Genomic DNA, 16,449 nt, shown 5'->3' on the forward strand with positions numbered 1-16,449 from the left:
TAAATACAAATTATTTCTTAATAAAAGAGCTTCTGTAGGAATTCTCTGAAGAACTTAAACTGTAAAAACATTTAAATAAGGTATTTGTCTATGAAAACTGGACACACCTTTAGAACATCGGTGGCCTACCTGGTCTATGATATTGGCACTGAAGATGGCTTCTTCCATGTGTCTCTCATCAGATTTAATGACTGACCGTATGCTGTTCACTACGTGACGCACTTCTGGAGGGAGATTACAGTTTGAATGTTCCAAAAATTTTGCCACTAAAATTTTTGTGTCTTTATAGGCCTTAAGGTCCACTAAGGAGTGTGGCCGCTCTTTTGAGACTGTGTGAAAAGCCTTTGGCTTTAGGTGCAGATCGATTTTCCTTGTATCCCTCTGTTTTCCAGTTGGTAGAAAACTGCTCAAAGAATGCTGGCAAGCAGAGGCAGCCATATGAGAACCAGAGACAGGAACTAAAAAAGGGGGGGAAGAATATCTTTAAAGTAATAGTTTAAAAAAAGAAAGAGAAAAGAAAAAAAAAAAGGCAAAACAAATATTGTCACAAACTACTTTGTCATAAAATGTCTGTTTTGTTTGAAGAGTAGCAAAAACATGCAGTCAAGTAAATGCTACAAAATGGATAACTTTAACCAGGAGTAACTAGGAGTAATCAGGAGTAAGATCTTCCCATGGCAAAGGAGAACTGCCTTGAGAATGAGTGGGTGGATAATTAAAGCCCTTCACAAAGCAGACATTTTTGTTACCTCCATCTTCCAGGACTTCAGGTGACATTAATGGTAAGGAAACCCACCAGCTACTCTGTGTTACATGTAACTTGTAAAGTTTTAGGCCCAGCCCCTCGCCCCAACTTTAAAATGATTTCTATTTCTAAACCTCAGAAATTATATGCAAGAGAGATTAGTGAGAAACACAGAGAAAGCAAAAATGCTGATCTAAACCAGAGGACCTAATTCACAGTATTTATTTTCATTTAAGGCAGGTTCCATCAGCATTGTACACCATACATGTATGCTGTTAACTGGCTTTTCTGCCCCAGAATTTTTAAGGCTCATTTCTCTCTCAGAAGCTTTTCATTATTTTTAAAAGAAAATAAGGAAAACCATCTTCTGCTTTAGAAAACCAATTCTCACCTGTTTCTCCTGTAGCTGGAGATAATCCTGCATCTTGGCACTGCCTGCACACAGAGGTCCAGGCACAATTATCACCTTCAACCAAAGGCAGACAGAAAGAGCAAAGTCAACCCCTGCTGTCCTCTGCCCAAAGCAAGGAAAAATACACTGGAACCTTTATTTACCTCCTTTACAGAATGAAACTGCTCAAAAGAAATACTGCTTTCAAGATGTCCATTCATAAAGAGAAGCTACTACAGCCAGAAATGCCTTATGAGTTGTTACACAAATAGGGAGACAGAGCTCATGTTTTATGGTTTCCTCTGTAATCCTAAATATTTCAGACCTAAGTGCTGAAACTATGGCAAGCTCCCTATAGAGGCAGACCTCAGACCTTTTCTGTATTTCCTGGGTGGACAGAGTTTATATTGGAAAATGGGGAAAACAAGAAAGATTAATCCCTGTAATTTCTACTAAACCAGCATTTCTTATATTCCTCCTCCTTTTTAAAATATATTATCATTCTTTTCAGTACAAATGTAATACACCATTGTTTAAATTAATGGGTAGGTGACCTGATGAGCCAATCAATAACAAGTGGTAATGAAGCATCTACAAACAGCTCTGGATGCCATCTCATGACAGTTTCTGGGATTCCAGCACGAGGATCAATGATGATGAGATCACACTGTACAGTAACTACCACCTGCAGTCTTTTTCATTTGTGACAAGATGGAATAAACCCTCACATTTAGTTGTTAATCTGTTTCCAAGACTGAAAATGGTTTTGAACTTCTAGGTAGCTTAGGAGAGTTTTTCTTCCATATCTCCAGGGACAGTTTATAATGAAAAGCTGGCATAATCCTGTCTGGTAGAGTGAATAATTAAATGAAGGAAACAAATGTAAGATGCTAAAAACATAGCAAATCTGTAAGAAATTAAGAGAGACAGCTTCTATTCTGTCTTTAATTTGTTCTATTATGCTTAAGTACTGTAGCACATGAATCATGGCATGGTTATTAAGAGGAGACACTTCAGAGGTTCTGTCTTCCCATCCATTACTAAACAGTTTAATGTACTTGCAGCAAGTCAAAACTACACCACTGGACATGACCCTGAATTATCTGGAACACAAACACTACAATAATCACTCAGGCACTTAACTGATACAGCCACATAGTCTATCATAGCTGATTACAAATGAAGTTTATTGTAATAAACATCTGTGCTAGGAGTTGAATTTGTCTGCCTTTGCCATGACAAACTTTACAGGGAAAAGGCAGAAGAACATGCAAACTATTAATTTTTAAGTAATTTTTTTTTAGGAGGGAACCATGTCTGACAGTGGTATGTGAACCCACCATTTTTATGTTTTTCAGGGAGTACACAGTGAGTACAAAGGCACCTATTAAACTAAACCTTCATTTATAATTTCTCCACTAGGAATGACAGGTATTAAAAAAAACCCCAAGTTTACTTAAAAAGGTTTAATGGGAAAATTATTTGACCATACCATATAGACCCCATCAGGTCAAGATGTGCTTGAAGCAAATGAATTGTGTTTGACTGGCCTAAAAGACTGGCTTCATTAGATCTCATTGCTGTGGTGTCACTGTCCTGTTGCACATATGCACCTACCCTGTGTCAAATAATTTCTGTTCCAAACTATGGGCAGTGCATTCACAGTGCAATTCAAAATCCATTTCACAAAAATCTACACCATAAATGTCAAGGTTGTGCTTCTGAACCTCTTCACATTGGCTTGGAGGTGAGGCAGAAAATAAATTAGTAATTTTTTTTATAGTAGAAAGGCAGTGTCTTAAGAAAAACCCAAGGCCCAGCTACAATCTGACCACCGTATTTTCCTTTTTGAGAACATGGGTAAAGCTCTTCCAGCTTCAGTTCTCCAAAACCCACAGTTATTAGTATTAATAATGTGTAGTTACAGCTCTGTCTTTCATAAAGTTAAGTCCACTTGTTCTTTTACTCCAGGACAATTTTTAAAAGTAAGTATATGTTACTGAAAAAAAAAACAAAGCACTTTTTCTTGCATGTTGGTTGAGGGTGCTCAGTTGGTTTCCTTTATCTTTGCCTATTATTCAATCCCACAGGTATATTTCAAAGTTCTGCAGTAAATATCAACAATCAGCCATGAAAAATCCAGATCAAATGCCTTTTGAAACTTAAAAAGACTGTAAAGAGCTTCCGCTGTTTGTCACAGTTTAGGAAAAATACGCTTCAGGGCTGCTACAAACAGCCAGAATGTGTTACTAGAATTGGACTCCTTCTAAACTATATATGATTTCCAAATCAGGTTCAATAAAAAGTAGAGGAAGGAGATGCAATGTAAACCTTCACAGAGTAAAATATTGCAAACTAGTTTGCCAAACAGATGTATGGAGAAATGCATCTAGGCTTAACTAGAGACTCAAGTCAATCCTTCCCTGAAGGATTCCATTAGGAAGTGTCTCCGTAGGCAGCAAAGTAGGTCAGCACCCAGCGCCTCCGAGTCACTGCTGTTGCTCACCCTCCCGTGTGTCATCTCTAGAACTTTCTCTGCCTCTTCATTCCAGCCTTTGCTAAGCCCACTTACATCTCAGTAATGTCCAACTCGTGTCCCTCCATGCCACTTTCCAGAAGAGAAGATGGCTGTATTTAGGACACATTAAAAGGGAGCAGGGCATCTGTTCCAGCAGGGGTCCAGAGGCAGCAGGAGCACGTGGGCACGGCTGCCCACGGCAAACGCTGCTCAGCGAGCATATGGAGCACAGCTCTGCAAAGTTGCAGAGCCTGATCCAGAACAGAAAGGGTTGTTCTTCTTGACTTTCACACAGCAGAAAGGATTCAGAAATTCCTACTTACTGTCTGCTTACTGGCAGCTTCATTGCACATATGTCCTAGCAGAGTAAATGTCATAAAATAAATGCAGACTTCTAGATTAAAGATTCACTTTTCCTGGCTCAGATGCAGAGGCTACATTTCTAAAGGTAAAAGACATTCAATTATTGAGCTAAGTGTGAAGTCTCTGAAATGATAGCATAAAGATGCAAGAAGTGCAATAGAACCAAAACATCATCCTAAATGGAACAAGTTATCTCAATATTTTGTCTCCTTTTGATCTGAGCTAGTCACATGATTCTTCCTCTAGATCCCTTACAAAGCCTGGTGAACAGATCTTGTAGCAGCACAACCCATGACGTCTTAAAAAGCTTTTAATCTTTATTTTCAAGCCACTTCTCCAGGTTACCCTTCTGAATCTCTCTTAACAGCTTAGATCCCTTTCAAATGGTTTAGACAGTTCTACATCCCTGCTATTATTCTCTACTGAATCAACCCTTTCTTTTTCACTAACACACATATTTTTATGAAGATACACTGTTCAGCTAACATCTCCTTTTCTCTTCCCTACTTTTCTAAAAGGAGATTCATAGCAGAAGATACATCCACGACAGCCAAAAGCATTCCTTTTCCTTTATCATCTTGTCATGTGCCTCATGTTCATTTCTTTGTCCTTCAAAACTTTTCCCCACACACCCCACGCTGCCACTAGTCACAGTGACAGCCTGTGACATGCCCCAGTACTGCCAATGTCAGTGTCACCTTGAGGAAACACATCCTGCTGTACAACAAGCGTGACAGCTCCAGTAGCAGTCTCCTAAATAAACCCCAGCTGCCATTGCACTTCTTAGTTTAGCCTCCCAGTAGAACAGTAACAGAGAGGTGGGAAAAGCTACTCATTGTTTTCTGAGCAGTGCAGAAAGAATGGTAAAATTTAGAAAAGCCAAAATTAATTTCACTCTGTTAATTTTTCCATTTCCATTCTTAAAATTTTTCAAATTTATAAAACATGCATGGAGCTAAAGCCGTCACACCTAAGACAATCCTCTTAGGAACACTGCACATAATTTCCAGCAGCACCAATTGCTGCTCAAATCAGTACCAGTACTTTGCTGCCCTGGGGTCCCACACCTACCTTCAGGGGCAGAGGAGCAGGACACGGGGGCACTGCTGGAGCGGACGATGTTTGAGGCTGGCTGCTGTGCCAGGTGCTGCTGCTGGGCAGCAGCCTCGGGGCCACTTGCATGTGGTGAAGGATTTGCAGGCCCAAAACAGGGAGAGGTCTGGAAAGTGGCAGGAGGCTGGTGAAAGTCCACACAGCAGGTTTTCTTCTGCTTCAAAGGCGGCGTGGCACTGCTCTCCTGAGCAGAGCTCTGCAGTTCTCGTTCTGAGGGGCTGTAATTCCCTGAGGAACAGTCCAAGGACCTGCCGTGGGCACAGTTCTTTTCCTGTCCTTGAGACCTGTCTGTAGAGGCTCGGCTGTGGGAGCTGTCCCCCTCATCAGGAAAGCCCTCAGAGCGAGTTCTGTGAAACCTGCAGTGAGTGTGGCAATCCAGGGCACTGCAGCTCTGGTCTGCAGCCCCCTTGGGGGTTATGCAGTAGGGAGAAAGATCTGCAGATTGGAGAGATCCTTGAACTTCCAGTGAACAAAGATCCTCAGAAGAGTAGCTACGGTCTGGGATATCAACAGCCTCAGAGACCATCAAAGAGGTGCTCTCAACAGAAACTGCAAAACAAGAGATTCAGAGAAAAATAAAAACTTCTTGCCTACCCTCCCAATCTTGTCCCTCCCCATCTTCTGTAGACTGACTTAAATTGAGCAATCTGTAAGTTCTTTTATCAATAAGAACTCAAAAGGTCTCAGATGAAGAATACCAAAGCAAAAAACACTGAAGTAATTTACTTCTTTCTAGTGTCCTTCAGAAAAGATATCTTTGTGCTGTTCTCCATACTGACTTCTCAACTTTAAATAAACAGACCCTGTAGGGCTACTTGTCTACTTGCATCCCCAACATCTGTGCTTCAGGCAGCAGGCTTCCTATTCAGCTTCCTGGAAGCCATGGAGGAAAATACTCTTTGGAGAAGAAATGTGAGGGTCAGGAAGCCACCCATGGCTGCTGACAATGAAACACAAGCTGCAGGAATGTGAGGGGCTCTTTGAAGAGAAATGACAGTTGCCAGATCCACCTCAAAGGGCTCAACTAGAGCTTGCTTTGTCTAGCAAAACTCTCCTCTGTCCTTCCAGCCCCAGCCTCTGACTGTGAAAAGGTCCTTCTTGTCATGCATAACCTGAATACAAATGATTCTTTCACCATTAGGAAGGGGAAGGGGAGGAGGAGGACAAGGAGGAGAAGGAGAAGAAGGAGAAGGGAAAGCCTGCTCAAAAACCCCACTTCCATCTCTAAGGAGACGCTATCACCTTGTGTGCTGAAGTCCGGGGTCGTGTTCCTCTCCCCCAGGCTCGATTCAGACACTTGCTGAGCAGCACCAGTGACCTAAATGAACATTTGGAATGAAAGAGCTCATTAAACTGCAACTCACCAAACAAAGTGTAGTGCTCAGGATCTGAAGGACACACCTGACAATGCTGAGTCACTTTCACATGAGCTGCTATTCAGACTGAAAGCTATTTAAATTATTTTACATCTTTGGGTCAAGAGCAAATGCAGGGCAAAGGCACATGCTCAACGCAATTTTACATTTTTCCAGAATCTGCAAAGTAAATTCATCTTGAATTCACAGGCACTTGGGCCTGCAAGCTCACACTACTAAACTTAATACCTGAGTTTAGTAAAAGCAATCTCTCTTTCTACAGTCTGCATTTCTCATTTCTGCATTGTGCTTGTTTTTTGTTGACCACATCATATCACCCTAAAATAGGAGAGAGAAAACCAGAAACCACAAAAACAAGCACAAGAGCAGAATTTTGCTTTAGTTATTTGTGAGGATGTTAGCTGTAAATGTGTTTTGAGGCCCTTTAACGTGGTTGCCACCCAGGTGCTCTCCAGCCTGGTGGAGATTGCTGCATGGACACAATATTACCACTCACCTTTTTTCTGAAGGGGGGGATCTAAGGGGGTAACTTCCCTCCACTTTTGAGAATCATGTGAACAAAACATAGAATCATTCCTGCTGGAAAGACTGGATCCATAAATACCTGAAATTTAGGAAATTTTCTTTCTACTGATTTGATTAGACTTTGGATTGGACCTTGTTGCCAATATTGATAGATTTTTAGCAGTTCTTTGGGAATGTGATTATCAAAAAAATTATTCCAATAAATAGCTGGTAACAACAAATGAGAAAAATACAAAAAAGATTGAAAGGAATGAAACTGATACCATCTTGAGCAGAAAGCATCATATCTACTTCTGTCTGTAGGGCCACAATTAACTAGTAGAGCTTATTATGGTTGGTGACAGTCTAGAAATCAGCATCAGCCACCTCTGTGCAAACCTTTTTGTCAAGCCCTTAATCTGTGTCTGGCCTAAAAATTGGATGTGACACAATTAGTCTGAAGCTATTAGGGAAAGAGCTTCCATTTCACATGCCAGTGTAGATTAAAGCACATATATTTGTGCATAACTTACTGTGTTCACTGTTTTCTTTCTTTCTTTCTCTCTCTCTCTCTGTGATCCAGTGACCAGAAACTTCTTTTGATACAAATTTTGGTATTAAAAATTATTTTAAGGTTTAGCAAATACAACTCCAAGCAAAGAACAGTACCAGAAATACTTTAATTCAGCAAGACATGGATAGAGGACTGGGAAGCAAAAGGGAAATCACTCAACATTTTTAAATAATTCCCTTGGAAATTTCTTAATGGATCTTTCTTGATTGTAGCAGACTATCACATCTGTGGTAAAAAGTAAAATGTGATGTCACTGAAAGTGACACTTGGATCTAACTGTGGAAGTTCTGGGAACTAACTAGAAAAGTAAGAAATTAAAGTAAGAAATGCTCTTTGTTGTTGTAGAAAATTCAGACTGACTACCTTTTGGTAGAAATAGTATAATGTTTTAAGGGTGTTTGTTTCTTTTTAAAAATCTAGGCATTCTAGAGGCTTTCATAAATTCTTAATCTAGATGCTTTCATAATCACTGACTTAATCACTGACTGGAAAACATCAGCAGAGAATTTGTGCTGAAACATTTATTGACACTCTACATTGTCTCTGAATAATTGCTGAATGTATTTTCTATGCATTTGGAATTGATTAACCCTCTTGCCTGAGGGAAGGAGAACCAGGGTTTTAATTGTAGCAGGTAACACTGACAATTTTGAAGGCAGGTCAGAGTTTTGGTTCACACAGGAACAGCACATGGCTTCATGCAGGCTCCTGCACAGCCAAGGGTAACAAAACCTTATTGAATTCCACATCCTCAGACAGTTACTAAGCCATCAATAGAAAAAAGGAAGAAAACCTGTGCTTTTAACAAGTCTGCAGAGCCTACAGGTTAGAAAACCTTATAAAACACTGTCATTGATTTAGTTCACCCACAATGCTGATCTGTTTGTTCTCATCTTTTCTACATCCCAGTCAATACTTTGCATGGAAAACACTGAAAACCACTTTTTTTATAGTCATGAAATGGGATTCCTAATCAGTACCGATGACAACAGCAATTTTTACATGGATGTAACCACTTAAATTAGCACTGACATTTGTTGCCCATAAAATGCATGAAATACCGAGTCTAATTTGGTACAATTTAATAAAATTCTAAGGACCTCAATCCATTTAAAAACAAATAAAACCTATTGCTTGATGCACAGTAAAAGGTTTTACAATTATGACATTATTACATAATGGTTCCCAGAAGCACTTTTGTAGCTAAATCCCTGACATGATTTCCATTGCCAAGCCTGCCTTTGAGGGATTTATAAATCTCATTATTTCAGTTCCTACTGTACTGTGCTCTATGGGAGCATTTGCAGCATGTAAGAACTCAGGTCTCCATTTTGTTCTTCTTGTAGACCCAAAACTGTCTTAGACAGCTCAGCTGGGACACTAATTGCAAAAAATACACAAAGGCTTTTGTTGTCAAGAAAAATCTGTGACTTAGGCTTTGGTTATCTCTGCCAGTGAGCTTCAGTGCTGAGACACAAAGCCTGTCACAAGCTCTCTGAACAGCAACTACCAAGTTCATTACACTCACTCCTGGTAAGAAACTACATAATTATCACTATCAGAAATGAAATCACCACTCATCTTCACTGGTGATTAGAACAAACACCTCTGGAGCTCAGGGGGCCAGGCAAGGTGCTGATACTGACTCCAGATGCCAAAAATTAGCAGTGAATGCATCTACTTATTAAAGCCAAGCTCTTCTTGCAAGAGCATCTTCTTTGCAGCTTTAAGTCACATCTTGTTAAATGATATTTTTGTTACATGCTGGTGCTATTGTGCTGCTGCATGTTGATGCTCACACCAAGAGTGGTACCAGTTACAGGACTGTCCAAAGTGATTTTGTGCTTTACTAAAAATGGAAAACTAATCCTTATTTAGTACCACATATGAATTCTTATCACAGATAGGAGCCTTCTCTTTCCCCCCAAACCATGCATGATTCATATAACTTTTGTCCATATGTTTTATCACTGAGAAACACTCACTTCTCCAAGGCTTGCAGGTTCTGCAAGTTCCTTCTAAGGAAAAAGGATGGAACTTGGATTAAAAATATTCTAGAAGAAAATGGCCTTGAAAACTCCAATTTTACTGTTCAGCAAGGAACTTCACTCACAGCAGTTTATACAGATTCATTTTATTACAGCCAAACAAATCAAAGGTAATGCAATGTTTGGCCAGTTTGTTGTGTTGGGTGGAGGATATAGCACAAGGCAAGGATCAGAAGATCTGTCAGAAACTGCTTTGTCAGTCACAAAAGCTACAAAGATAGGCATATCTTGGGGAGATTTAATCGTATTTTTTGAGACTTAGCATTTCAACATTCTTTTTCTCTCAGACACTCAATTATCTTAATAATCTTGTGTATAATAGTGAAAATTTGTATAATTTCTTTAGGTCTGTGGTTTTGATTCTGGTTTCTCCCAACATGGAAATAAGTCACTAGGAAATATTTCAATGTTTTATTTTGGGGAAAGGCAAAGTAGTCCTCTCTGTAATGTGGGTGCAATTTGGCAACCTGAACACAGGTATTTCCTCAGTGTGCTATTAACAACTGATAAAGAATACCCAGAATGTTTGACTCCTGGAGTTTTACTGAAGCCTGAAAGAAATTAGAGCTTCTAAAAACAATTGTAAGTATTTTCCCTTTGTGACAGCTGATTCAATTACCACAAATCCCTTCAAGGAGATGCTGGAATCAGCTCTGGCTGTACATGCAGACACATTATAATTCCAGTTTCAGCTCAGTCAATACTGCAGAGTACAGAAAAAAGCAAAAAGTGTAAGGTAAACATTTGTCTCAAGTACATTGGATCCTTTCTGCAAGTTCAGGGTAAAGAGTTCTGCACTCTCAGGAGTAGCAGTTTCTTGCCACATAACAGCAGAAGCTGATGACTGAAAACTGTAAAAATCAGAGGGTTAAGCAATAGAGAACTACTCACCGCTGTTGCAGTAAATTTGTAACATTTGTAAAATGTGATAGCTAAACCCTTATAAAGTGAATTGTCTGGAAAATGTTTTTAAAGAATAAAAATATTTTCTAATGATTGTTCTTTAAAGATTATCTAAAATTATTTTGCACCATGAAAATTTGGAGACCACTTAAAGAATTTCCTTTGGTTTTCCTCACCTGGCTGGCAGGCATCTCCCCAATCACTGCCTCATAAGGAGGGGGCAGCTCACTTGGATACAGCATTCCTGGGCTATTAATGGTTACTTCATATAAAGCACCAAATGGAGAATGAGGGAAGTCCAAATGGAGACTTCTACAAAAAAACACAAACAAGCAAACAATTAAGAAATGGCATTGATTTATTACCCATACCACAGTGATGTAAAGACTTCTCTGAATTCAAAGCAAATACACTACAAAAAATTACATTCAATAAATTTATTTGACATCCAAAATGAAGCCCTGATTCACAGGGTAGATTTAACAACTGTTTTTTGTTTAGGATGGCAGCCATCTTTACCAGCCCGTTTTGCCATCAATAACATCCTCCACTAGTCCAAATTAATACACATTAATTGCAGTAATTTCCTTAAAAAAAATTAAATCTCATACTCAATTTCAAATGTATAATGTTAACTGTGAAAGGATCACTTACAAAGGCATCTCTGCTCAAAGCTCAGACATTGTTATCCCTGTCTTAGCTAAGTTCAATTATTTTTCCATTGCAGCAATGCTTTAACACAAATGTTTCCAGATGTAGCCTAATGAGTTTGCAAAAACCCAAATGTAATCTCTCTGGCAAAGAAGAGCCTAATGTAAGTGAAGACATTATTTGGCTTTGTATTCTTTGAGAGAGCTCCCTAGCCCACAGCTCAGAACCAGGTGCTGACTGCAAGAGCAGGGAGAGAGCATCACCTCTGTGCCTCCCCCACGGGCGTGCAGGTGTATTCCGGCGGGTAGTAGGGAGGGGGGGGGATTGGTGGGATGAACTCATCAAAATCCAAGGTTTGGTGCAGGACAGTTCCATGCGGAGTCATGCAGTCAGGATTGGCAGAATGTGGCCTCTGTGGCAGAAACTGAAAAGGAACAGGTTAAGTTCCTTCAGATGGTAGAAACATCATCCCCAATATCATCAATTTTAATAAAAGGTCAATATTAGCAACCCTGACCAATACCAAATTCATTAATACCCAAGCTGAAATGAAAGAGGCACTTCTGAGAGCATAAGAATACTTGTGATCAGTGAGGAGAGTGAGTCAGATTGCCAAAATACAGCACAAGGTTTTACTAAGACAGAGAGGCCATGGACCTCCAAGTCAGTCAGTCTTAGGATGCAGGACACAGACATTTACAATTTATTGCCTTTCCAAGAAATATTTCTACATTGTATATTGTCTTATTATAGCCCTACATAATCAGTTCTCTTTTAATAACTGATGAAAAATAGATATAACTACTAAAACAAATATTTGCATGTTTTTGTTTCCAATCTGAACTGCTTTGCACTTACAAATAAAAAAAAATCCAATACCAACCCCCAAAACAACCCCAAATAAAACTACCTAGAAACAGGCTACTGTGTAGACATTATGTTTTGGATAAAACAACTGGAAATATCCCACCCATTTTTCACTTCCAATGAAGGGGCCGTTTATAGCTATTCTTTATTATTCTTGTAAAAGGAAATATACTTAATAGCTGTTTGTGGTTTGGTGATACAGACACTGCACACTTAAATGTGGTATAAAGGTTATAAGCACTGGTATGAAAGTAAGAAAAACATTTATTGCATATACACATCTCAAAACCCAAAGGAAAATAATTACACTGCACAATAAAAAGTAATAATACTGAGAATCACATCAACATTTGTGACAGAGACCTCATCAGCTTCCAGCAGAGCAGGGATTTGAAGAAGCCATTGCAATACGTTGATATCAGGAACACTCAAAAATGTTCTGGGAAAGGTCTGAACTAGTTCAACATCAAATATGGACCATCCTGAAGATCCCACAATCCACACCTGACTCTATTTGGTCCCCATGGATCAAAGGAGGGCTAAAAGACAATTCAAAACCACTAAATTTTTTCTTCTCCAGGCAAGCTTCTGCTCTCATATCAGTTTTCCTGGATCAGTAGATGACTTGATCTTTAGCTCCTTCCTTCTAAAACAACCCTGCTAAGGAACTCTGCTGAAGGCACATTTCTTTTTTAGACTGGAAGAAGACAACCTTGTTTTTGTACTGTAGGCTCATTACATTATTGTTTGATTAAATCCATGATAAAGATTTGGGAAGCAGTAAACTAAAAGGGAAAATGCTTATGCTTAGGAGATCCAGCAAATAGAAAATAAATTACCTTCATTTTTAATATCACAGTTCTGTATTTATCACTTTTTGAAATTTAGCTTGGTGTAGTTGCTGAATTTATATTACCATAGAAATGATGCTGGTCTTTTGTGTTTTAAAGCTTGAGTTACATCTTAGTTCTATTAAACTCCCTCTATGCATGTTGTTTCAAAGGTCAGAGCTGTAATAATACAGCACAGCAGAGGGTCAGGAGGACCAGTATCAACTGTTTGTTAAAATGAAGTATTAGCTGCTTGCTGCTCGGCTCTCCAGAGCATAACTATTTCCACACATAACTATTAATAAAGAACCTCCTCTGCAGAATGTGCTATTTCCTTACATCCTACACCAACCAAGGACTTCCAGCCATTGCGTTCTACTCATGGTACAGCACAGAAACAATGACATGGCATCAGTTTGAGTCACTCTTTGTTATGTCAAGTGTCTGATGCTCTTTCACTCCATGTGAGGTGGGATGCTGCTATCCCAGGTACTATCAGACATTTCTCTGTTTGGCTTACAGGGAAAAAAACAAAAACCCCACAACTTTCTTGCAGTCATTTGGTCTAAAGTCATCTGATCTTTCAACAGCCATTTCCCAAAGTGTAACATAACAACAATACCAACCATTAAGCTCCAAACTTCTGCCCTAAGCAATCATAAGCAATCACTGGTCTGCTACCATCTCAAATACATGGAACAATCTTTTAGGAAAAAAAGGAAGGAAGACAAACTTCAACATAATTACCTAAAACCTGTAAACATTTATCATAATGAAGGCAAATATCTGAGTATGCTGGGTCATACTTTGTACGCTATTTGACTCCACCGAACTCAGGACTGCCCTCGTCTTCCTAAAAGAGTTGATAATTTGGGTCATTTTTACAGTCTGGAAACAAAACTATTTTAATTGACAACTTCCTTGACCTTCTCCCAGACTGTATCCATACTGCCAAGGACCCCAAGTTTTGGTTTGCACCAGAGAACTTGTAGCTCTGTTCCCTCAGTCCTGGAGTTCCCTGGAGCTGGACCATTCAGCCTCATACTGGGAGTGACACCCTCACCACTGTCAGACCAGGGCAATTAAACACAGGGCACTTTCACAGCAGGTGAACCATCAGCACACACTTTGTGGGACATGACAGAAGGGACAGGTTTTACACAGGGCAGAAGGGGCTGTGGTTCCAGGAGGAAAAGATCTAATGCTTGGATGCAGCTCAGCAGGATTATCTGCATCCTTTCAGGATCCAGCAATACAAACCATGGCAACGAACTGTGACCAACACTTGACAACGAGCAGCAGGATGGACATGGAAATACACATGTTTGGGGTGTTTATAAACAACAGTTTACCTGTGTGATATCATCCTGCTGGAAGGCACAGAAATTAAAGTGAAAAAGGCTGTAAGAGGGAAACTAGCAGGAAATGAAACAATAGCAAATATAAGGGATTACCAGAAAGAACAGACATCCTTGAGAAAACAGTTGAAAGCTAGTAAGTGGGAATTAAGTCATATTTTATTCCATACTACGTTGTCTACTGATCTCTGCCAGCCTGCAAAAGCTTATTCATTCTACAGGAAAATGTATTTTAAATATCTTCAAGAGTTAGCCTCAAATAGTGAAGTCTGGCAGGGTTTCAGCAAAGGCTTAATACAAATTTCATAGGTTAAAAAAAGATAGTAATAAAATGCAAAGAGCTGAGAAGGCTGAAGAAACACTGACAAATACTTTTACACAAACACACATTTCTGGTATTAGAAGACAGCTGTTATCAAATAATCAGTCTCAAGATACTAATGGCAAATGGGGCAGGCAACAACAAGAACCGCCAAGCAGGAAATGGGGGTGGCTGTTCAGTCATCAGGATAAACAGGATCAAGTTGCACTCAATATCATGTCAAAAACTGCAGCTCACACCATGAACAACTCACACAGTGGGACTCCCAGCCAGCCTTGGGATTAAACTAATGGCCACTGCAGAAGCCATGGATAGAAAATGGTTGCAGACAAAGATAAACAGCATACAGCATCTCTGGTAAATGCTAAATACCCAACTGCATTAAAAGCTTAGCAAAAATTTATAGCTATCAACAGATACTTCAAACATATTTACTAAAAAGAAAGAGAAAGCCCACAGCTGTAGAAATCCAGAAGACTCAACCATTTCTGTTACCCTCCTGGAGCTGTTGGATGCTGGGAGCTTTCAGAAATCTGACAGGCAATGAAATACAGATCTGGAATTCATGCTCCTTTAGGAAACAGCTGACCTTATGTTTGAAGCTTGGCATTCAGACTATTACACTCACACAGACAGGTATTTTCTGACCCTTGGCCTTACTTCAGTGTGTGAAATGTGTCTGATACTGGATGAGCATTACACAGCCCAGTGCATGTGCTAAAGGGTGTGGAACACAGAGCACACACTGACCACAGAACTCAGTCTGTTTTCACTGGGCACATCTGACCTGGACAGAGTGGAACAGTCTGATTCAAACAGCCCTCATAGTGAGGACTACTTTTTTTTTTTTTTTGTCTGCAGTTAGGAGGCAGGAGTAAACATGCTCTCTGTCTGGTTGCAGCCGGGTAAACAAGAAAGCTGTAAAATACTATAAACCCACTGCTTGGATCTGCACTCAATACAGCAGTTTGCCATGGCAGCAGCAGCAAGTTGTTAGGAAGCAGAGAATCAGAAGCACAAATGCTACAATTACTCCACTTCCAAAAGAGGTAGAAGTTTCTGAAAATGCAGTTATGCTCAAGGGTCCATTGCCACAGAACTGAGAATCCCACACAGCCAGCAATGGGGCTGGACACAGTGACCTCCACTGCCAGCTCACAGCTGCAGGCAGACTCATCAGCTATCCCTGCCCAGTGAAGAATTACACATCTCTCAGGGTTTAATTTTTCCAGGTGAAATAAACACCATTACATTGATATGAGAAAAATTGTAAAACTCATTCTCTTTTTGTCAGACTGAACTTCCAGCTCTTCACTGAAAGGTTGTCTGTAACTTGGTCACTGAAGTGATCAGAAGGTATTATTCATGTTCTGAATATTTTGAGTACAGTGAGGTAAAAGCTGATGGAGTAGACCCAGTTAAGGAACTGAAGAAACAGCAGGTAAGACCTGCCCATATAATTCTCTATTGAAACAGTTCCTCATGGGACACCATGTGGTCCATCCTTCTGCCCAAGGCATGCGAGACCAACAGCTCTGCACCAGGATTCCCAGCTGTGGGACCTGCCCATGAAACATCAGCAGAGACATTCTGTGCTCTGTGCATGCTGCAGCTGCTCAGCACCACTGACCCCACGTAAACACCACTGCTGGGAGCCAGAGCTCAGCAATTACAGCTTATCTCAACCACAAGTGCCATATATCAGTATGTGCTCTAAGGGAAACTTATCTCAATTTTTCCTGTATCTGCATGTAATTACCTCTGTCTTCCATATCACATTTATTACATGCACTGTATAATTCCAAAATCAGTCCTTTGGAGACTCCAGAGTTCATTATTCTCATTTCAGTCATTTATAAAAATCTGCTGATTTTTGAGAATGGGAA

General features: G+C 39.9%; 1 protein-coding gene across 10 annotated transcripts in view; it reads right to left on the reverse strand.

Annotated features, from left to right (window-relative positions):
- Nucleotides 1–16,449, reverse strand: part of ENTREP2 (endosomal transmembrane epsin interactor 2) — an 85,277-nt gene that overhangs the window by 826 nt on the left and 68,002 nt on the right. For 3 of the 10 annotated variants that reach the window (XM_064389148.1, XM_064389157.1, XM_064389158.1), the window contains 7 exons: nucleotides 14,236–14,298; nucleotides 11,450–11,610; nucleotides 10,712–10,847; nucleotides 6,373–6,448; nucleotides 5,089–5,679; nucleotides 1,137–1,211; nucleotides 130–458 (listed from right to left, as the gene is read on the reverse strand). In XM_064389148.1, the coding sequence (XP_064245218.1) occupies nucleotides 130–458; nucleotides 1,137–1,211; nucleotides 5,089–5,679; nucleotides 6,373–6,448; nucleotides 10,712–10,847; nucleotides 11,450–11,610; nucleotides 14,236–14,298 (1,431 nt within the window). The remainder of the gene's footprint in view (nucleotides 1–129; nucleotides 459–1,136; nucleotides 1,212–5,088; nucleotides 5,680–6,372; nucleotides 6,449–10,711; nucleotides 10,848–11,449; nucleotides 11,611–14,235; nucleotides 14,299–16,449) is intronic. The other 7 variants (XM_064389154.1, XM_064389151.1, XM_064389153.1 and 4 more) reach the window with 4 other exon arrangements.

This window comes from Passer domesticus, chromosome 14 (genome assembly GCF_036417665.1).
Source record: "Passer domesticus isolate bPasDom1 chromosome 14, bPasDom1.hap1, whole genome shotgun sequence".
NCBI lineage: Eukaryota > Metazoa > Chordata > Aves > Passeriformes > Passeridae > Passer > Passer domesticus.